The sequence below is a fragment of the Podarcis pityusensis genome (genome assembly GCF_964106645.2).
Source record: "Podarcis pityusensis genome assembly, chromosome: 4".
NCBI lineage: Eukaryota > Metazoa > Chordata > Lepidosauria > Squamata > Lacertidae > Podarcis > Podarcis pityusensis.
Window position 1 is genome coordinate 5,783,254 of NC_138027.1, and position 23,870 is coordinate 5,807,123.

The 23,870-nt window shown below is 45.8% G+C and overlaps 1 protein-coding gene across 7 annotated transcripts in view; it reads right to left on the reverse strand.

Moving 5' to 3' along the window:
- Positions 1-23,870, reverse strand: part of LOC308475088 (disintegrin and metalloproteinase domain-containing protein 26A-like) — a 43,113-nt gene extending 19,243 nt beyond the window's left edge. Inside the window, exons 1-9 of one of the 7 annotated variants that reach the window (XR_013985101.1) lie at positions 22,486-22,762; positions 18,429-18,505; positions 16,644-16,705; positions 16,291-16,369; positions 15,739-15,815; positions 14,805-15,006; positions 9,730-9,798; positions 7,480-7,551; positions 302-474 (exon numbers count right to left, since the gene is read on the reverse strand). Coding sequence is in view for 6 of the 7 variants with exons in the window: in XM_081001924.1 (XP_080858050.1) it covers positions 302-474; positions 7,480-7,551; positions 9,730-9,798; positions 14,805-15,006; positions 15,739-15,815; positions 16,291-16,369; positions 16,644-16,705; positions 18,429-18,505; positions 22,486-22,615 (941 nt within the window). In the remaining variant the exon portion in view is untranslated. Of the gene's footprint in view, positions 1-301; positions 475-7,479; positions 7,552-9,729; positions 9,799-14,804; positions 15,007-15,738; positions 15,838-16,290; positions 16,370-16,643; positions 16,706-18,428; positions 18,506-22,485; positions 22,763-23,749 lie in introns of those variants that run through there. The other 6 variants (XM_081001923.1, XM_081001922.1, XM_081001924.1 and 3 more) reach the window with 6 other exon arrangements.

Here is a 23,870-nt window from a genome sequence, read left to right on the forward strand (position 1 = left end):
GTAAGAAGCTGGAGTATGAATGAACAATAATAATAATGAATAAATAAGCTAAGACCAAAGACAAGGGAAGGGTCCTTGCTAGGGTTCCTACTATAAACTGATACAGGTGCAAAGGAATTTTTAAAAATGTTTTTTTTCCCCCATTACTTGTGTATTTGCCACTCTGGGCTTCTTTAGGATAATGATAATGATAATGATGATGATGATGATGATGATGAGATAATGTAATAATAATCTGGCCTTTTCATATTGTTGAAAAAGGAAGGCAGACAATTTCAAGAAAGAAACTGTAGAGTCTTACGTAATTATTCCTGAATGATCAAAATGCACATTTGGCTGCAGCTCAGAGATGGCATATTGGTAAAATGCAACTAAAGTCACGCCAAGATTCTCAGTATCAATTGTTATGTAGTCTCTTTCTGTCCACAACTCCAATCCTACCAAATAAAGGTGAAGACCTAATGGCAAGTATATCTGAAAACAGAAAACACCAAATTGGGCAGTTATAACGCATAGTATTGTTGCCAAAATGCCTCCATTTTGGCCCACCACCTCCAGTTTTCCCTTTCATAGTTGTTATGGTGTCAAGAGCCAACAGCAATGTTGCCTGGCGGTCAGGAACAGTGCCCATCCCTCATGGCTATGATTAATCAAAGAAACCTAGAATTGTGGAGTTGAAAGGGACCTGTTGAGAAAGAACAACTCTTACTCAAGTTACAAGAAAGGAGACTCCCACTAAACATCAGGAAGAACTTTCTGACAGTAAGAGTAGCTTGACAGTGGAACGGACTCCCTCAGGAGGTGGTGGACTCTCCTTCATTGGAGATTTTTAAGCAGAAGTTGGATCTCCATCTGCCAGTGCATCCCCAACTACACTCAGTTTTTTCTTGCCTCTGTATAATGAAACTGAAGAGAACATTATCACTTCCTCCCAAGGTTCCCAGGACTTCCACTTTGTCCAGCAGTTCCTTCTTGTTGGTGAGGACCAGGTCCATGAGAGATTATCCCCTTGTTGCTTCTTCCACCTTCTGGGAAAGGAAATTGTCAGCAAGGCAATGGAGGAATTTGTTGGACCTTACGTTCTTGGCAGAGTCTGCACTGCAGAGTGCTTTTAAAATGTTTTTTTAAAAAATCTTTTGAATTTTTTGTAGGTGGGGGGGTGGGGGTGGAATGGATGTTTATTGGGCCTGGGAATTTGTTTGATTTTATGTTTTTGTAATTTTTACTGTTTTTTGTTTGTATTGTTTTATTGGTGTTTTTTTAAGGTGTTATTTTGTTCTTAAGGGGAGGGGTCAGGGCTGCCGGGGAGTGGGTCCCAGCCAACAAAATGGCTGGGGCATGTTCCACAGGGGGGATGCACTGGGACAACCGATCTCAGTGATCACGGGTAGGAGGAGGAGTTACGCTAAGACCAGACCATGTCATTACAGAGGAGGCAGGTTTAGTCGTTGTCTGAGGACTATCCCTGCCTCCGGGTCTGGTCCTGACCTGATGGATACTAGAATCAGCAAGGGATACCGACATGACCTGAAGGTACTGCTGTGCAATGCCAGGTCAATGATTCACAAGACCACTGCCATCCATGACTTGATCATGGATGGAGGACTTGACCTGGCATGTGTGACAGAAACTTGGTTGGATGAAGCAAATGGGCCTGTCCTTGCCGCTGCTTGCCCACCAGGTTTCTCTTACGCACAGCAACCCAGGTCATGTGGGCGGGGAGGGGGGGTTGCAGTGATTTTTAGGAAGTCATTAGTTTGCACCAGGCGTCCTATTGGGAAGACCCAGTTTTCCGAGTGCATGTTCTGGAAGTTGGGCAATAGGGGCAGTACAGGATTCCTTTTGGTGTACCGACCTCCCTGCTGCACCAAGGATTCCCTGCCCGAGCTGCTTCAGGTCGTGGCAGATGTTCTCCTGGGGACACCTAGCTTGGTTGTCCTAGGGGATTTTAACATCCATGCCGACACGACCTTACAAGGAGCCGCTTGGGACTTCGTGGAAAGCATGGCCTCCATGGGGCTGTCCCTGAATAAGTCTGGCCCAACCCATAGCCGCGGACATGCCTTGGACCTGGTGTTTACCTCTATGGATGTTGGTGATCTGACACTAAGTAAAAGCGAAACGAAAGAAGTGCCATGGTCAGATCACTTCCTGGTGCAACTGGACTTCTCTGCGACCCATCCCCTCTGCAGGGAGGTGGGACCAATTCGGATGGTCCGCCCCCGCCACTTAATGGATCCAAATGGTTTCCAGAGAGTGGTAGGGGATGCTTTATCCCATGTTGATGGCCTTTCAGCCGATTCCCTGGTGTCCCGCTGGAATGTGGAGTTAACCAGGGCTATTGACTGTTTGGCTCCGAAGCGCCCTCTCTGATTGCATGGAGCCCGGACAGCCCCGTGGTTTTCCATGGATCTGAGGGCAATGAAACAATCGTTGAGACGGCTAGAGCGCCGGTGGCAGATAACGCATTCCGAATCTGACCGGACACAGGTTAGAGCTCAACGTCGAGCCTACCAAGTGGCGATAGCGACGGCGAAGAAGAATTTCTTCACCGCCTCTATTGCATCTGCAGAAAACAGCAGCAGGAGACTTTTTCAGGTGGTTCACAATTCAGCAGAACCACCTGCAACATCGGGGCCCAGTACGGGCCACATGTTCTCCTGCAATGATTTTGCAAAGTTTTTTGCAGATAAAATCGCTCAGATTCGGGAAGAAGTAGACTCTACCGTGGGAGCAGGGCCAGGGCGGGAGAGTGCTAGAGTCCTGTCTAGTCAAGTTGTGTGGGATCAATTCCAATCTGTTACCTCCAAGGATGTGGACAGGCTGCTTGGACAAGTGAAACCAACCACCTGTCTCCTGGATCCTTGCCCATCCTGGCTTATAAAAGCTAGCCGGGAAGGACTGGGCGATGGGCTTCGTGGGGTGGTGAATGCTTCCCTCCGTGAGGGAACCTTCCCAGACCCGCTGAAAGAGGCGGTTATTAAACCGCTTCTTAAAAAAACATCTTTAGATGCGGCCACAATGGCCAATTATCGCCCAGTCTCAAATCTTCCATTCTTGGGCAAAGTGATTGAGCGAGTGGTTGCTGAACAACTCCAGCACGCCTGGAAGAAGCGGACCATTTGGATCCCTTCCAGTCGGGATACAGGCCTCATCATGGGACTGAAACTGCCTTGGTCGCACTGGTTGATGATCTCCGGCGGGCTAGGGACAAAGGTGAGAGCTGTTTCCTAGTTCTGCTGGATCTCTCAGCGGCGTTTGATACCATCGACCATAACATCCTTCTGGACCGTCTTGAGGGGCTGGGAGCTGGGGGCACTGTCATACAGTGGTTCCGCTCCTTCCTCCTGGGCCGTGTTCAGAAAGTAGTGGTGGGGGATGAGTGTTCAGACCCCTGGGCTCTCACTTGTGGGGTGCCTCAGGGTTCTGTCCTCTCCCCCATGCTTTTCAACATTTACATGCAGCCACTGGGAGAGATCATCAGGAGGTTTGGGCTGGGCGTTCATCAGTATGCGGATGATACCCAGCTCTACCTCTCTTTTAAATCAACCAGTGAAGGCGGTGAAGGTCCTGTGTGAGTGTCTGGAGGCGGTTGGAGGATGGATGGTGGCTAACAGATTGAGGTTGAATCCTGACAAGACAGAAGTACTGTTTTTGGGGGACAGGAGGCGGGCAGGTGTGGAGGATTCCCTGGTCCTGAATGGGGTAACTGTGCCCCTGAAGGACCAGATGCGCAGCCTGGGAGTCATTTTGGACTCACAGCTGTCCATGGAGGCACAGGTCAAATCTGTATCCAGGGCAGCTGTTTACCAGCTCCATCTGGTACGTAGGCTGAGACCCTATCTGCCTGCAGACTGTCTCGCCAGAGTGGTGCATGCTCTGGTTATCTCCCGCTTGGACTACTGCAATGCGCTCTACGTAGGGCTACCTTTGAAGGTGACCCGGAAACTACAACTAATCCAGAATGCGGCAGCTAGACTGGTGACTGGGAGCGGCCGCCGAGACCATATAACATCGGTCTTGAAAGACCTACATTGGCTCCCAGTACGTTTCCGAGCACAATTCAAAGTGTTGGTGCTGACCTTTAAAGCCCTAAACGGCCTCGGTCCAGTATACCTGAAGGAGCGTCTCCACCCCCATCGTTCTGCCCGGACACTGAGGTCCAGCTCCGAGGGCCTTCTGGCGGTTCCCTCACTGCGAGAGGCCAAGTTACAGGGAACCAGGCAGAGGGCCTTCTCGGTAATGGCACCCGCCCTGTGGAACGCCCTCCCATCAGATGTCAAAGCGATAAACAACTACCTGACATTCAGAAGACATCTGAAGGCAGCCCTGTTCAGGGAAGTTTTTAATATGTGACATTTTAGTGTATTTTTCATCTTTGTTGGAAGCCGCCCAGAGTGGCTGGGGAAACCCAGCCAGATGGGCGGGGTACAAATAATAAATTATTATTATTATTATGAGTTCCAACAGATATTGGGGTACTTGAAGTCTCCCATGACTGCTATCTCTCTCCTTTTTGAATGTTTGGTAATCTGCTCTAGGAAGGCATCATCTAAGTTTTAGCCTGGCTTGAATTCTACAGCAGACCCCCACAGTAACACCACGATTTCCCTCTCCTACAGTTTTTACCTATGCACTCTCAACCTGCCTTCCATGCTCCAAGTCATGAATTGCTTCTCAAGTCTACACCTTTACATATAATGCTACTCTTCTTCCCTTCATGTTTGGTATATTCCTTTTTGAGAGCCAGTGTGGTGTAGTGGTTAAGAGCAGTAGACTCGTAATCTGGGGAACCGGGTTCGTGTCTCCGCTCCTCCACATGCAGCTGCTGGGTGACCTTGGGCCAGTCACACTTCTTTGAAGTCTCTCAGCCCCACTCACCTCACAGAGTGTTTGTTGTGGGGGAGGAAGGGAAAGGAGAATGTTAGCCGCTTTGAGACTCCTTAAAGGGAGTGAAAGGCGGGATATCAAATCCAAACTCTTCTTCTTCTTCTTCTTTTGAATAAGTTAAACCCCTCAATTTCTACATCGATACAAATGTCACAGCACTTGGATGCTGCAGAACAATGTCTTGTTTGCATTCGGGTGTCAAGGAAATGGGACATTAGGGCTTGAACTAAAAGACCCTTTGGGTCCCTTCCAACTCTACATTTCTATGAAGGCACCGCTCTGCCAGTTTTCGATGAAGTATACCAAAACCTTATACAGTGGTGCCCCGCAAGACGAAAAACTCGCAAGACGAAAAACTCGCTAGACGAAAGAGTTTTCCGTTTTTTGAGTCGTTCCGCAAGACGAATTTCCCTATGGGCTTGCTTCGCAAGACGAAACGTCTTGCGAGTTCTTGCGAGTTTGTTTCCTTTTTCTTAAAGCTGCTAAGCCGCTAATAGCCGTGCTTCACAAGACGAAAAAACCGCAAGACGAAGAGACTCGCGGAACGGATTAATTTCGTCTTGCGAGGCACCACTGTACACAGCCTTTATAACAATTTTCAGAAATCATCCCTGGCACTTTCAACCCATTTGAATCCAGTGGACCTTCTTTTACAGCAGACAATTTTAATATACTTTTGTTTTCCTAAAGTTATAATTGTTTTTGGACTCCTGTATTTGATGTATTATTAAGAGCAATCTGCTTGATTGACTCTTGGAACTTCTAGCCGGGTGTACACCCTGCAGTCATGCCCACTGAAAATCCTACTGTGGTTTGGGGGTGCCTGCTCTCCCAGTCATGGGCATAGCCGGGGGGGGCAGGGGGGGCAGCTGACCCCCTATATCAAGTAAAACAATAAAAATATTTAACTAACTGACCAATCACATTGGTTCTGCCGCCCCCAACAAAGTCCCCCCCCCAACAAAAATCCTGGCTGCACCTATGCTCCCAGTCCTTCTGCTTCTGGTTGCCCTACTAAAGCCTGAGAACAGCTGGTCCAATTTTTGCATGTAATATGCTGCCAAGCATACTTACCGTACTTCATTTGTTTCAACAGATTAGGGACAGGTAACAATCCCCCTTATCTCTTTGTCTCTCTCCCCTCACATTTTCTTCCTCGCTTTCCAATACATTCTCTCTCTCTGTCTGTCTCATTCACCCCCACTCTTTCAAAGATAGCTTTCCCAATTTATATTTCTAACAATGGTTCAGAGATTGATGCTTTGTAGTATTTTCCCCTTGTCTTCAAATTCCCTTTTGGGGTTAAGTTCTGTAGTCTTGTGTCTTTTTTTTCTTTTTCTTTGTTAAACCCTTCTCTTCCAAAAAACCTGATAGTGGTACTCTAAATCACCCTAATCCCTCAATAATTTGAATGCTGATGCTGTTCTGTTTTTATAATGCGGTTGCTTTTTAAGTGTTTGTTTGCAGTATATTTTATGCTATTTTACTGCTATAAATTCTTTATTGCATTATGTTCTATTACATTATTTGTTATGGTCTTATTTGTAAGCTACCTTAACAGCCCTTCACGACTGAAAATTCATGGTATGAAATAAAGTGAAAAATAATAAATAGTAAGTGCCCTACCTTCACAGGCTGTCTCTACAAGTGCCTCCCACTTGCACAAATGGAAGGACAAAACATTACGCTTAGACTACTGGGGCACAATAATTCAAATAGGTCATTTTTGACTGAATCTCTCAAGAAAACGAAATCACAAACAAAGGGATTAGAGACTCCCTGGTCAGTTATCATTCCGTTTCACATCTTTCTTTTGGAGAAAACAATGTAGTTAAAAGAGGTTAGCTCCAGTTTAAGGCACACCTGAATTTTCTAATCTTCTGGAAGTGTACCTGTTTGTTATTTAGACTGGATATGGCCTGAGGCTACACTTACTATATGCAAAGAAAAACATTATTTAAAAATACTATAAAATATAAACAATAAGTTTAAGGATAAGAAATAATTCTAGGGCACCACTAAATTGATTTTAAAAAACACAAGAATATTTGCAGGGTCAGGGCCAAACAACCATTAAGAACTCTACCTGATGAACTAGATTTCTAACTACAAATCCAGAAGAAAATCACATTTCTGTGTGTAATGAGACCTGAATTAGAAAGATCCTAAGACCCATCTTTGCTGCTAGGGGCGTAGCTAGCTGCCCCGGCACCCGGAGCGGCATTGGCGGGGCAAGGTGCGCACGGAAGTGCTGCGGCGAGTCTGCCTGGCGGACGCAAGCCCCACACCGCTGTTTCAGGCAGTGTGGGGCCCTGAGCCACCGCATCACTCCCAGAAGAGGCGTGTGGCTTGGGCACGCTGCAGGTGGTAAGTGCTGCCCCCCACAGTGTGCCATTTATTCACGCCCTCAGGGATGACACCCGGGGCGGACCACACACCCCTGTTTGCTGCTAGCATTTGTGTTTGGGTAGACACACTACTCCCCAATCAAAGCTAAACCAAAATATTGGATCTCTGATTTGTTTTCTATTGGGGCAGCAATCAGTTCTCCATGAGATTCACAGAAAAGGTCTTATAAAATATACTCACGCTGTGAACATCAGAGATCATACGAAGCATTATCAACACTAACTGAGTTTCATTGCGATGATTGAGAATAAACTAAAGGAGAGAAAAGGAAAGACAAAATGTTTAACTATGACTTGGGTTCTTCAGATGCATTCAAATTCCCTCCTCATCATTAATACCCCTTTGGATAATTTTCATTAAAATATCGTATGTTGAGAGTTTCATAAACCTAAGATTCTAAATGAATACAAATACTCCATACTATTAGAAACTACAATCGATATTAAAAAATGTGTGCGATATATGCATCTTTCAACAACTATTGAAATTAGTAATGTAATCCCGCCCCCCCCAATAAACTATCCTGATTATTCCATTTAGCTAGCCAAGGATAACTATACACATCCTAATAACTCAAACTCTCAATATGTTTTAACTGGAAGTCTGTAGTCCTGAAAACAAACTTGAAAGAGATCTGTAATATTTATGTTGATTGGTGTGGGCGTGGGTGTATGTGTCAGTGTATGTATATGAACACCACAACACACACGTAACTAGCTGTAAAGTAACATAAACATGATATGTAATAAAACTGTAATTTTAATCGTCAATTTTTTAATCAAAAAGCACAGTTCGTGATGGCAACATATCATATCTTCTATATGTATTGGTATCGTACAGTCCAAGGATTGTCAAGTCCAAAGATTACAATGCAGTTCCTGTTGCCAATGCCATTTCATAATGATATCTTCCTTCTGTATCATCCTACGTCTTAAGAGTGTTACAAGCAAAACTACCTTCTGCATCGTCCTATGTCTGAAAGTGTGACAAACAGAACTGATTGGTAATAAAAGGCAGCTAATGGTAGAATAGTTCTCAGGACACGCCCTTGTTTCGCCCATCAGGCTTCTTCAGCGACAAAGTTTCCAGGAAATTCTTCAGTGGGTTTTTTCCAGCCGAAAGTAGAAAGTGGTCCTCAGGAACGCAGAAGTTGCCGGTCAAAGATGCTCAATGTCAATACAGTGGTGCCTCACAAGACGAAATTAATCCGTTCCGCGAGTCTCTTCGTCTTGCGGTTTTTTCGTCTTGCGAAGCATGGCTATTAGCGGCTTAGCGGCTATTAACGGCTTAGCGGCTTTAAGAAAAAGGAAACAAACTCGCAAGAACTCGCAAGACGTTTCGTCTTGCGAAGCAAGCCCATAGGGAAATTCGTCTTGCGGAATGACTCAAAAAACAGAAAACTCTTTCGTCTAGCGAGTTTTTCGTCTTGCGAGGCATTCGTCTTGCGGGGCACCACTGTAACCATTAAAACTATGCTTATATAGAAGCAACCTCTAAAACCCACTGAGGAATTTCCTGGAAACCTTGTCACTGAAGAAGCCCAATGGGCGAAACAAGGGTGTATCCTGACAACTATCCTACTATTAGCTGCCTTTTGTTACTAATCAGTTCCGTTTGTCACACTTTCAGATATAGGATGATGCAGAAGGAAGGTATCAGCATGAAATGGCGTACCTCGGGATAAGAACTTAATTCGTTCCAGAAGTCTGTTCTTAACCTGAAGCTGTTCTTAACCTGAGATACCACTTTAGCTAATGGGGCCTCCCGCTGCTGCTGCGCCGCCACCACACAATTTCTGTTCTCATCCTGAAGCAAAGTTCTTAACCCGACGTACTATTTCTGGGTTAGCGGAGTCTGTAACCTAAAGCGGATGTAACCTGAAGCGTCTGTAACCCGAGGTACCACTGTACATATAGAAGATATGATATGTTGCCATCAGGAACTGTGCTTTTGATATGATGATTAAAATTACAGTTTTATTACATATCATGTTTATGGTACTTTACAGCTAGTTACGTGTGTGTTGTGGTTTTCAAAAGATGGTTCACATAATGGCAATAGTGGTGTTTGTTGACTTAGTGTATGTATATGTGCATGTGTATTACTATACATATGTTACTTGTAAGCCACTTTGGCATGATTTATATCTTGAAAGGCAGGATATAAACAATGGTAATAAGCCTACCATATATTTTAAGGTGGAAAGGTCTGCTTGATATGCATTTGAAGACCTCTTAATATATAACAAAATTTTGCATTAGGAGGTTTTTGTCTATGTTTAGATACAATTGGACAAAATTTTGACTCAAGACAGTGGACATCAAGCCTTTAAAAAATGCATTGTTTTTTTGGTTTCAGAATTCCTGAGCAACACCAAATATGAGGCTGCTAGTAAATAAATATGGCAACATTTACTATGGCAACATTTACCGTGCTTTTGTCAACAACAGCATAATATTCTAGATATCTGACAGGCGGGTCATGTTCAAGATCATCTAGCTGAAACAAAATATACATAAAACAAAGTTTCATTGCAGAAATGTACCATGAATATTCCTTTAGAAGAAACCTAAACAGGCCTATCACCTAAAATTAACCTTACAATAAACAACTATACCCATTATTCAGCTAGAAGCTCTTACCCCAATAATTCTATTTCATCCATCCTTTACCCTAGTTAAATTTATTGGTTTAGTTATTTATAACCTGATAAGAGAAGTTATCTAGGTGGCTTATACAGAACCAAACTTAAGAATCACCCTTACAATAAAAATACAATCGTATGCAACAAAAAAATTGCAACAATAGATTGAAATGAATAATATTATTATTTTAATTTATTACATACCCTTAACTCATATTCCCAGGGGAGGTTACAACAATTGAAAATGCAGTATTAAAAAGTTTAAAAACATTTAAACTGTTGTTTTAAGCTGTTTTGGAAGTTGGGCAATAGGGGCAGTTGGAAGTTGGGCAATAGGGGCAGTACAGGATTCCTATTGGTGTACCGACCTCCCCGCTGCACCGAGGATTCCCTGCCCGAGCTGCTTCAGGTCGTGGCGGATGTCCTCCTGGAGACACCTAGTTTGGTTGTCCTAGGGGACTTTAACATCCATGCCGACACGACCTTACAAGGGGCCGCTCGGGACTTCGTGGAAAGCATGGCCTCCATGGGGCTGTCCCTGAATAAGTCTGGCCCAACTCATAGCCACGGGCATGCCTTAGACCTGGTGTTCACCTCTATGGATGTTGGTGATCTGACATTAAGTAAAAGCAAAACCAAAGAAGTGCCATGGTCAGATCACTTCCTGGTGCAACTGGACTTCTCCGTGACCCTTCCCCTCTGCAGGGAGGCGGGACCGATTCAGATGGTCCGCCCCCGCCACTTAATGGATCCAAATGGTTTCCAGAGAGTGGTAGGGGATGTTTTATCCCATGTTGATGGCCTTTCAGCTGATTCCCTGGTGGCCCGCTGGAATGTGGAGTTAACCAGGGCTATTGACTGTTTGGCTCCAAAGCGCCCTCTCCGATTGCATGGAGTCCGGACAGCCCCGTGGTTTTCCACGGATCTGAGGGCAATGAAACAATCGTTGAGACGGCTAGAGCGCCGGTGGCGGATAACCCATTCTGAATCTGACCGGACACGAGTTAGAGCTCAATGTCGAGCCTACCAAGTGGCGATAGCGACGGCGAAGAAGACTTTCTTCACCGCCTCTATTGCATCTGCGGAAAACAGCAGCAGGAGACTCTTTCAGGTGGTTCGCAATTTAGCGGAACCACCTGCTCCATCAGGGCCCAGTAGCGGCCACATGATCTCCTGCAATGACTTTGCAAAGTTTTTTGCAGATAAAGTCGCTCAGATTCGAGAAGAGGTAGACTCCACCGTGGGAGCAGGGCCGGGGCGGGAGAGTGCTAGAGTCCTGTCTAGTCAAGTTGTGTGGGATCAATTCCAATCTGTTACCCCCGAGGATGTGGACAGGCTGCTTGGACGAGTGAAACCAACCACTTGTCTCCTTGATCCTTGCCCATCCTGGCTTATAAAAGCTAGCCGGGAAGGACTGGGCGATGGGCTTCGTGGGGTGGTGAATGCTTCCCTCCGTGAGGGAGCCTTCCCAGACCCGCTGAAAGAGGCGGTTATTAAACCGCTTCTTAAAAAACCATCTTTAGATGCGGCCACGATAGCCAACTATCGCCCAGTCTCAAATCTTCCATTCTTGGGCAAGGTGATTGAGCGAGTGGTTGCTGAACAACTCCAGGCACGCCTGGAAGAAGCGGACCATTTGGATCCCTTCCAGTCGGGATTCAGGCCTCATCATGGGACTGAAACTGCCTTGGTCGCACTGGTTGATGATCTCCGGCGGGCTAGGGACAAAGGTGAGAGCTGTTTCCTAGTTCTGCTGGATCTCTCAGCGGCGTTTGATACCATCGACCATAACATCCTTCTGGACCGTCTTGAGGGGCTGGGAGCTGGGGGCACTGTTATACAGTGGTTCCGCTCCTTCCTCCTGGGCCGTGTTCAGAAAGTGGTGGGGGGGGATGAGTGTTCAGACCCCTGGGCCCTCACTTGTGGGGTGCCTCAGGGTTCTGTCCTCTCCCCCATGCTTTTCAACATCTACATGAAGCCGCTGGGAGAGATCATCAGGGGATTTGGGCTGGGCGTTCATCAGTATGCAGATGATACCCAGCTCTACCTCTCTTTCAAATCAGAACCAGTGAAGGCAGTGAAGGTCCTGTGTGAGTGCCTGGAGGCGGTTGGAGGTTGGATGGCGGCTAACAGATTGAGGTTGAATCCTGACAAGACAGAAGTACTGTTTTTGGGGGACAGGAGGCGGGCAGGTGTGGAGGATTCCCTGGTCCTGAATGGGTTAACTGTGCCCCTGAAGGACCAGGTGTGCAGCCTGGGAGTCATTTTGGACTCACAGCTGTCCATGGAGGCACAGGTCAAATCTGTGTCCAGGGCATCTGTTTACCAGCTCCATCTGGTACGCAGGCTGAGACCCTATCTGCCTGCGGACTGCCTCGCCAGAGTGGTGCATGCTCTGGTTATCTCCCGCTTGGATTACTGCAATGCGCTCTACGTGGGGCTACCTTTGAAGGTGACCCGGAAACTACAACTAATCCAGAACGCGGCAGCTAGACTGGTGACTGGGAGCGGCCGCAGAGACCACATAACACCGGTCTTGAAAGACCTACATTGGCTCCCCGTACGTTTCCGAGCACAATTCAAAGTGTTGGTGCTGACCTTTAAAGCCCTAAACGGCCTTGGTCCAGTATATCTGAAGGAGCGTCTCCAACCCCATCGTTCTACCCGGACACTGAGGTAGAGCACTGAGGGCCTTCTGGCGGTTCCCTCACTGCGAGAAGCCAAGTTACAGGGAACCAGGCAGAGGGCCTTCTCGGTAGTGGCGCCTTCCCTGTGGAACACCCTCCCACCAGATGTCAAAGAGAACAACAACTACCAGGCTTTTAGAAGACATCTGAAGGCAGCCCTGTTTCGGGAAGCTTTTAATGTTTGATGTATTATAGTATTTTAATATTCTTTTGGAAGCCGCCCAGAGTGGCCGGGGAAGCCCAGCCAGATGGGCGGGGTATAAATAATAAATTATTATTATTATTATTATTATTATTATTATTATTATTTAACATTGTATGTTAAGTGTTAGAGATCTTCCTCTTTCAAAAAGTTTCTTCTGCAGATACAATAACCAAATGTGCCCCTAACTTACACTATAGTCTCCCTTCTTCTCCTTTCTCATATTCAGAGGCATCAACTATACAGGGTGAAAGGGGCTTCGTCCCCCTTAATATTTGTGGGTAGGGGGCCAAGCCCCCCAATATTGAGGGCCCCGCAAACAGATCAGCCTCCCACCTGCAAACACACCCTCCACGCTCCCCATCCCCCATTGCCAATGGGCAGGCGCTTGTGTGTCGGCGGGGGCCAGGCACAGAGGGTCATCTTCACTCTCTGTGCTCTCCAGCCCCTGCCGCTGGCAGGGTGCAACGGGGATCTCTGCAGGGGGTGCCTGGTTTGCATCTCCCCAGATTGCACGCTCAGGGCAACGGCCCCCCTGGCACCTCCCACCCAGCGCATGATGTTGTGCATATGATGTCATGTGATGCCGGGCCCCCTCAATGTGCGGGGCAAGTTGGTGCCCCTGCTCACACTCCACATCCTTCCCGGTCAAGACTACCATCCCTACTCTCTTTCAAAGAGCACCATATTCAGCAACAGAGGATGTCACTAATATCTATTCTAATTAAAATATCTTTTTAATATCTATATGAAGCCGCTAGGAGAGATCATCAGGGGGTTTGGGCTGGGTGTCCATTAATATGCAGATGACACCCAGCTCTACCTCTCTTTTAAATCGGAACCAGTGAAGGCGGTGAAGGTCCTGTGTGAGTGCCTGGAGGTGGTTGGAGGATGGATGGCGGCTAACGGATTGAGGTTGAATCCCGACAAGACAGAAGTACTGTTTTTGGGGGACAGGGGGCGGGCGGGTGTGGGGGATTCCCTGGTCCTGAATAGGGTAACTGTGCCCCTGAAGGACCAGGTGCACAGCCTGGGAGTCATTTTGGACTCACAGCTGTCCATGGAGGTGCAGGTTAATTCTGTGTCCAGGGCAGCTGTTTATCAGCTCCATCTGGTACGCAGACTAAGACCCTACCTGCCCGCAGACTGTCTTGCCAGAGTGGTGCATGCTCTGGTTATCTCCCGCTTGGACTACTGCAATGCGCTCTATGTGGGGCTACCTTTGAAGGTGACCCGGAAACTGCAATTAATCCAGAATGTGGCAGCTAGACTGGTGACTGGGAGTGGCCGCCGGGACCACATAACACCGGGCCTGAGAGATCTGCATTGGCTCCCAGGATGTTTCCGAGCACAATTCAAAGTGTTGGTGCTGACCTTTAAAGCCCTAAACGGCCTCGGTCCTGAATACATGAAGGAGCATTTCCACCCCCATCATCCAGCCGGGACACTGAGGTCCAGTGCCGAGGGCCTTCCGGCAGTTCCCTCATTGCGAGAAGTGAGGTTACAGGGAACTAGACAGAGGGCCTTCTCGGTAGTGGCGCCCACCCTGTGGAATGTGAAGGAAATAAGCAGCTATCCTATCTTTAAAAGACATCTGAAGGCAGCCCTGTTTAGGGAAGTTTTTAATATTTAATGCTGTATTGTTTTTAACACTCGATTGGCAGCCGCCCAGAGTGGCTGGGGAAACTCAGCCAGATGGGTGGGGCATAAATAAATTATTATTATTATTATTATTATTATTATTATTATTATTATTTCCCACCAAGCAGCAATGTGGAATGGCTGAAACTATCAAAATTGATGGTGGGAACCGAGCTTTTCCATTTCCCTTCTACCCACCCCAACAGTCAGGAACATATCTTTCTACATCCCCAAACAAGTAAGAAGGATCTTAGGCTTAGGCTATTTAAGCCACATTTGGTACATAAAATCAATTTAATGTATAGATTCAGCAAAACCAAAAACTACTTACTTCCATGGCAGAAGGAATTGGGCCATCACTGTCAACTATTCTTATTTCTCCAGCTTCACTTCCTAAATATGTTCCATCTTCAATTATTCCTCTGCACGGTTCAAGGTGCTCTGGAGTCTTTCGATAAATAAGGTGTTGAAATGTGGAAGAGTTCTCAAAAGGTTCAATTTCATAGCATAAAGTCCCAATTTGCACATGTCCCCTGGGGGGTTGGGGCGGAAACCCAAAAGACAGACTTAGAGTCAACAAATCAGCAAATGCATTAAGCCAGGGAAAGGCAATTGATGGTCCTGGATCATATTTATCTGGCTGGCCCAATCAAATTTTAGCTTGGGTGAGTTCCCACTAAGTATAGAACAGTAGGTTTTGCTGTATGGGTTGCATTGTCTAATATATTTATCATGGCTTGTATATTATCTTTGAGAGATATTTCCCTAATAAAGCCCTTTGATGTTCATTGATGTACTGCCCTATAACACAGCTTAATCTGTTTGCCGTTATAATTACCAAAAATTTATAATCCACATTTAAGATGGAGAACAGCCTGTGGCATTCAACTTTATGTATATTGCTATGAGGTTTCATTCCATGTACTTGGAAGAGTCATAATTTGAATCATTTCATCATATAGCTCCTTAAGAATTGATGTTATTTTGCTACTTAGAATTGAAAGTATAATATATTTAGAATTGAAGGTATAACAAGTATGTCTTGGGTCCCAAAAACTGCCTGCTTTCCACAGTGCCTTATCATTGTGTTTGCATATACAAGATATGAAAACTAAACTAAACTTAGACAGTTGCTTTACCCAACTCTTCTAGAGGGAGGTCTGCATAAAATCTACTCTGAGAATAGCTGTAGAGGCACAATTATTCACAACTTAAGGCTCATGGTATCTAGCTCTCTTTCAGTTCTACCCCAAAATCTTTATTACCAAAGCCCAAAGCAGGTAGAGAGGAAGGCCTGAGAGTCTAAGGCGTCTTCTACATATCCACCGTAATAGCAGTCATCCTGCAAGGACCAAATACACATCCTTGGGAAAAAATCAAATGAAGTTGAATAGAACAGCTTGACAAAATGATTGAACCATGCTCAGCTCAGGGTTAATAACTTTGACATCCTGCACAAATCCAGGTGATTCATCATAAAACCCACACATTATTATTTCTGAATCACTTCTCATGAGGCATCTTGAAGCGATTTACAGTATGATATATATAAAACAGTTCCATGTATAAAAACAGTTAAAAACAATTACATATTAAAAAATGTAAAAGGAGCAAAATGCAGAACAGTTTGAAAAAGATATTGGGTTTCAACCAGAAGTATTGATACTCCAGACACTGAAAATAAATCTACCTGAGTTCTACATAAACTTTCAGAATTTACCGTAAAAAAATTACATTTTCACATGCCCATTTTAAAAAAAATGGGCACGTGTCTCCTAATGCCTTAAACTATTGGGGTGCATATGAATAAAATTTACCTGAATATATGGATAATCTGCAATCCGGTCTCCCTTCACATTATATGTATAAATAGGCATATTTGCAGTTATAAAAGATCTGAAAGTTTTAAAATAAATTAAATGGCAGAATTATAGTTGGCTAGTTGCAATCTCTGAGGCATGGTAAAGTATTGCAATGGATTAAGATAGCTACTCCTCTGAAAGTTACTTTGTTCAGCGATGGGCTCAAACTTTCATTTCTATTTTCACATCTTATTCTTATATTATATCTTAATAAGAAAAAAAGAGAGTAGTCTTCCACATCTACAGGGAATGCCTCTTGGGTCAGAAGTCGCACATTCAACAATTTATCAATGGATGCAGCCACTTACCTCTGTTTAAGACGAACAACTCTGTCATTTTCTTCCATTTTAATAATATAAGATATATCTGTCTAAAGTTAGACAAGGGGGGGAATACAGAACGGTTAATTAATTCTCATTACCATCCTCCCTGAGAATTTATCATGTGTTCAAGCTTGGAGAGGGTGGAGCTTATGAGAAAAGCTTAATCTAACAGTTATGTACTTATTTATATAAATCAGTTGGTTGTAAACTTGATTAGACCTATTCATGTCTATCAGTGTTCTGACTATACCTCTATGTACCACATTCTGGGAGCAAATGATGTCAAAACTAGCAATAAATTTTGATAGGGAAATCAGACACCGATTATCTTTTGTTGTTACTTTTTAAAAATTAGTGTTCGTACAGAGAAGAAAAGAATTCATTTTAGTTCCCCCTTCCTTTCTCCAAACTTGTTTCAGCAAGATTATGCTATTGTGATTTAAAGAAGAACAGGCCTGGAAACAGCCAAGGCACGATTTCCCAAACTCTCCAATAAGATTTTTGAAAGGGAGGTGAAGTCATGTCAGACTAGAGACTGTGTCAGGGGAGATAGGTATAGTAAATGTTAACTCACAGCCATCCAGCAATTAAAATAGAAAAATAATGTTCTACAAGCAATGAACTCCATCAGTGTGTATGCATGTATGCCAGTGGTCAACAAAAGAGGTTTAAAGACTTTCTCAAGGCAAATCTTTTAAAATGTAGTATAAAGGTAAAGGTAAAGGTACCCCTGCCCGTACGGGCCAGTTGTGTCCGACTCTAGGGTTGCGTGCTCATCTCGCTTAAGAGGCCGGGAGCTGGCGCCGTCTGAAGACACTTCCGGGTCACGTGGCCAGCGTGACGAAGCTGCAGCTGGCGAGCCAGCACCAGCGCCATACACGGAAACGCCGTTACCTTCCCGCTATAAAGCGGTACCTATTTATCTACTTGCACTTAAGGGTGCGTTCGAACTGCTAGGTAGGCAGGAGCTGGGACCGAACGACGGGATCTCACCCCGCCGCGGGGATTCGAACCGCCGACCTTACGATCAGCAAGTCCTAGGCAGTGAGGTTTTACCCACAGCGCCACCCGTGTCCCTTAAAATGTAGTATAAACACCAACAATTGGGAAATACTTGTCTGCGAGCGCTCCAATTGGAGAACAGCCTTTACCAAAGGTGTCATGGGCTTTGAAGACACTCAAACTCAGGACGAAAGGGAGAACGTGCCAAGAGGAAGGCACGCGTGGCAAATCTACACCGTGATCAACTCCCGCCCAGAAGCCTATGTCCCCACTGTGGAAGGACGTGTGGGTCCAGAACTGGCCTCCACAGTCACTTACGGACTCATTGTTAAAACCGTGTTTATGGAAGACAAACTTACTCGGCTATGAGTGATCACCAAAGAAGAAAGAAGATATGTATATGTGTGAGTATGAGTATAGTATATATCACACACACACACCAAACTCTAGTACAGAGCTTTCCAAACTATGTGTCGCGACGCTGCAGTGTGTGTATCCTCCTGGAGCTGGAAAGGGTTTATTTGAACCTCCGGTTTGCTAGCAAAACTGAATTACTGAGACCCCCAGGTATAGGGCGGTATATAAATTCAATAAATACTAATAATAATGACTGTGTCACGATATGATGCATGTCTAAAAGTGTGTCACCAACATGAAAAGTTTTGAAAGCTCTGGTCTAGTAAGTACTAGATCACTGATTGCATTTTAATAAATTAAGTTTTAAGAAATATCTGGAGCAACTCAAATGGTATTCAAAAGGAAAATTACTTTGCTGCCCCTTGATTCCAGCCGCTTTGGCACTATTACTTCAGAGTAAATGTATTTTTGTGTTGGTTGTACAAAACCTATAAAGAAACAGAACAGTGAAATCAACATTTGCAATCCATGGAATATCTTCTTTCCCATTCTGATGCTTTAGAGCCAAATTTAGTTGTAAATTTAGTTTTGAATTTTATTTAAAAGGTTTTAATGCCACCTTTCAGTGAAGGACAGCTTACAACAGCATGATAAAACAAGAGATAGCAATTAAAGCAACAACATGAAAATCAACAAGTGAATAGATAAAAGTAAGCAGCAAAAAAATCTATTAAAAACAGCCTGTGAAATTCAGCAGAACAGATAAACCTATAGCCATCTTAGCTAGATTGTTTATTTTGTTAAAGCCAAGGCAAATAAAACTGTCTGGTGCCAACTGTAGGCATGGCACCAGAATGACACCAGAGGGGGCAAGATGGACCTGCCCAAGGAAGACTTATCACAGATGGTGTGCCCTGGCCTGCTCCAGCCACCACATGTGTGACTATAGATGGTGGGATTGAGGCAAGGAAAGAAGGGCTACCCTTATGCTATTCATATAATCAGTTATCAGTAATCAATATATTCACATATGCTCACACATAATCAGGGCTTACAGTATTTTTATAATCCATTTTGAATCAAAGGAAAGCTTTTGCCTTAGCTAACTGCAAACTGCTTGGAACAGCAACTTTAGAACCGACCTTTCACCTAGAAACATCCTTGTACCCTGAACAAAGGGGAAGACATGAATCAGAGACACTGGTACAAAATCCCCCTCAAATGCAGGCTAAAATAATCCACAAGAACAGGAAGGGCCAAACCACAAAAACTCCAAAACTCCCTGTTCTGTCAGAACTGGGGAAAAGGTCAGATTGTGCATCATTTGTCCAGACAACGGAAAGCAGAAGTTGGGAGTAGAACTCTGCGCTTGACCAGGGGCCGTAAGCATGGCAAGAAGCAAGCTAATATGCTAATTTTCGCTGGCGTTCGTGACTGTCTCATGACTGTCTCATGATCTGTGATTTGCTGTGATTTGCTCAGGTATAAAGACCTCAGGATTTGTCTTTCTCGAGGTCCCAGTTCTTTGGAAGAGATTCCAACTGGGTCCTTATTGCTCAGCAGTAAAACCTCACCTTCTTTTTCTCCAAAGCTGTGTCTGCCTGAGCCTTGTTCACTCTAAGTGGGTACCTACCTTACTTTCACGTGCTTCAGGATAACAGAGAAAAGGACTAGGAATAAGGATTGGGAAGGCTGGCATGGTAGGAAGCAGTCTTTCAGCTGGCAAGCCATTTAAGGCTTATCAGAAATACTTATCAAGCCCTGATTCCTGAAATGAAGGGGCAGCTCAGTAAGAGCAGTGGCGGAGAAAGGGGGTGCAGTGTGGGCGGTCCGCCCTGGGTATCATCCCTGGGAGGGGTATGACAAAATCCCCCTTGGGCGGATCATCACTGCGCTGACTGCCCCCGTGGGTGGAACGCCACCGCACCAATAGGGACACCCGGCGCCCATAAGGATGGGGTGTGGTGTGGGGCCTCAGCTGCCCTACAGCTGGGGGGGAGGCAGCGGGCGGGACGCACAGAGTGCCCAAAAGGATGGGCCATTCCTATGGGCACCACGCCATGTCCCTATCGGCACCATGCCACGTCCCTATGCCCCTATGAGTGGTTTGCCCCACCCCTATGGGTGCCCAAGAGGCTTCCTCTGCCGCTGAGTAAGAGCTCTTTAAGAACTGGCCAAGTATCTGTTTTGGAGTTTCCAGGAAATCTTGAAAGGAAGCCCCGTGTGCGAACAAATTGCAATAGCTTAATCCTCTACATGGTTATACTGCTTCAATCCTTTTGTTCCAGCAGTCCAACTGCACAAAGGACTGCAGGGCCAGCCAGCCAAAGGTCTTCCTCGAAGGAAGGTCTCCATCTTCTGCTACTATGTTCTGTTGCCGCAAGCCTACTTTGTTCACGCCACTTTGCCTCTAGGTGTCAGGAGTGCGTGCAGGAGCCAGGCCCTGTGACCAGTAGGGCTTCCCAGGACTGGGGCTTTCCTAAGTTTGTTCTGAAGAGGCAAGGCATGGCCACACAGGTGAGGCCACTTGGTAACTCACAGCACTTGGTGGCAAGAGCCGGGAAGGGATATAAGGTCAGCATTTCCCTTTGGCTCTTTGCCACAGCAACACACTTCCTGCCTTGCTGAGTTTGGCTTCTTAACTCCTTGCTTCCTGATCCTCGGACCTTTGGCTTCTTGATTCCTTGCTTCCGGATCCTCAAACCCTTGGCTTCTTGACTCCTTGCTTCCTGATCCTCGGACCCTTGGCTTCTTGACTCCCGGCTCTCTGACCCTCAGACCCTTGGCTTCCGGACTCGTGGCTTCCGGACTCCCGTTCCTGCTCCCACCCCGCTGTCTTGCCCCCGGTCCCGACGTCCTCAGCCGGGACTTCGACCGCCCATAAACCAGATCGTGACACTAGGCTGGCAGCTGGAGGGCCGGTTAGCACACATTTGGCCCAAGGCCTTCCAGTTGCCAAAGGAAATGCCACCGGCAGCTGAAACTTGCAACTTGTTAGTTGCTCAGCTGCAAAGAATCGAGTGCCGTCGCTGAGGTGCAAAGGGAAAGTCCCATGGAGGAAGGGAGAGGAATGAAGGAAATGAAGTGTCCTAGTATTTTTAATAATAATAATAATAATACTGGATTTTTCCGTGTTTAAGACGCCCCCATGCATAAGATGCCCCCTATTTTTGGGGACTCCAAATTAAGAAAACACTCCTCAGCACTACCTATGTATAAGATGAGCCCCAATTTTAAACCTATTTTTTTGGTAAAAAAACAACCTAGTCTTATACACAGAAAAATACGGTAATAATACTTTATTATTTATACCTCGCCCATCCGGCTGGGTTTCCCCAGTCACTCTGGGCGGCTTCCAACAAAAGTTTTAAAATACATTTACAATTACCATATTTTCTCGTGTATAACACACACACACACCCTATTTTGGGGGACTCCAAATTGAGAAAATGGGGGAAAACTGTATCCGTGTATAAGACGACCCACAATTCTGAACATAATTTTTAAATAAAAAAAACCCTAGTCTTATACACGGAAAAGTAGGGTATAGCCTTAACTGTCCCCCATCCCAGCAGCAGCCCATTCATAAGAACATAAGAGGAGCCGCAGGATCAGGCCAATTTCATTTCGTTTCATTTAAATTTTCTACATCACGTACTATACGCAAGGTGGTTTACAAGCTGAGAAAACAAGAAAATACCCAGCAAAAGACCACACATCTTATAGCAATCAGATCCAATACCAAAAAAGTCATAATAAAAACCTAACTTTGAGATTATATCAAATAAAGCAACATTCAACAATCCATTGGGATATAATAGTGCAGAATAAAACAAACTCTCAAAATATCAGCTCTTAACAATCCACTCTTAACAATTACCGTAAATGATTACTAAACTATAATTCACTCTTAACAATTACAACAAATGATGACCAAACTATAATCCACCGTCTGGTCCACGATCCTGTTCTCACAGTGGCCAAGCAGGGGCCTCAGTGGGAAACCCGCAAGCAGGACTCGAACGCAAGACCCGTTTCCTCTCCTGCGGTTTCCTGCAAGTGGGATTCAGAAGCATTGCTGCCTTCAACCCGGGAAGCACAGCTCAGCCGTTGCGGCTAGCAGCCATCCATAGCTGTCTCCCCCTCCGCAAATTGGTCTAAAAACCCTTTCGGAAGCCATGCAAGTTGGTGGCCCTCGCTGCCTACTGTGGCAGGGAGTTCCACAGCTGAACTGCGCAAATCAGGAGTTTATTTCCTCTGCCCTGACTCTTCCAACATTCAGCTTCTTCCCACCTCCACAGGGCAGCAGGTGGGGAACCTGGTGCCTGCCAGATGTTGTTGGCCAGGGATGACAGGACCTGGGGGCCACATCTGGAGGGCCACACAGAGGTTCCTCATCCCTGCTTTGTAGGAGGCACCCTTTATACTGAGGGTATGGGATTTTATTCTATTTTTAAGAAAAACACACCAGGTCCAAGAAGGAGGAGGAGGAGGAGCATCTCTAGCACCACCTCAGAGCAAAATATCCCCAGCCTCTGTGGGGAAAACCAAGTCAAGGCCTTGAGCAGCTTCTCCTCAGCCATTTCCCGCCAAAACATTCCCCCCCTCCCTCCTCAAGTGGTCCAACTGTCATTTGGTTTCAGCATCCCAAGCTCTCCGCTGCCACTCAGCCCGGAGGCCCGCCCCCTCAAAGCCCCCATTGCACCGTTCGAAACTCAAACTGCCTCCTCAGACTCAAGAGCTCCAATAGCAAGCGGGCTCAGTTTCGAGTCCCTCCCTCCCAGCTCTTCGGTTGGCTTGTTGAGCACTCGGATCCTGCCCCCTCAGAATCAATGTCAATGAACGCACCAATCCGCTCCGGTCCTGCCAAACGCCACTCCGCCCGACAACGCAGAGTGTGCCAAATAAATCCTTAGCAACAGCTGCAGCTGCTCCAAGCCCCACCCCTTTAGAGCTCAAGCTGTCACTCGGCTCCAAACTCCGCCCCTTTCCAGGTACTTCCTGGTGTGCCCTTTTTAATGAAGGGCCGCCATATTTCAAAAAGTAAAAACCAACAACTTGTTGAATATCCAGACATATGGCAGCCCAATTTAATGTTCAGTGTTTACTGTTTTATATATATGCTTTCTTGGGAGAAAAGCAATGACGAACCTAGGCAGCGTCTTAAAAAGCAGAGACATCACCTTGCCAACAAAGGTCCATATAGTTAAAGGTATGGTTTTCCCAGTAGTGATGTATGGAAGTGAGAGCTGGACCATAAAGAAGGCTGATTGCTGAAGAATTGATGCTTTTGAATTATGGTGCTGGAGGAGACTCTTGAGAGTCCCATGGACTGCAAGAAGATCAAACCTCTCCATTCTGAAGGAAATCAGCCCTGAGTGCTCACTGGAAGGACAGATCCTGAAGCTGAGGCTCCAATACTTTGGCCACCTCCTGAGAAGAGAAGACTCCCTGGAAAAGACCCTGATGTTGGGAAAGATGGAGGGCACAAGGAGAAGGGGAGGACAGAGGACGAGATGGTTGGACAGTGTTCTTGAAGCTACCAGCATGAGTTTGACCAAACTGCGGGAGGGAGTGGAAGACAGGTGTGCCTGGCGTGCTCTGGTCCAGGGGGTCACGAAGAGTGGGGCATGACTAAACAACAACAAAATATATGCTGTAAGCCACCCAGAGTGGCTGGGGAAAACCAGCCAGTTGGGTGAGGTATAATAAAATAATAATAATAATACCACCACCACCACCACTGTGATCTGCTTCATGGTGTGTGTTATAAGGAAAAAAACCTACTCCTTTCCCTTGGGCACCCAAGGGCCCGTATAGACAGTGACAGAGCTTCATGCTCCGGCACTGGAG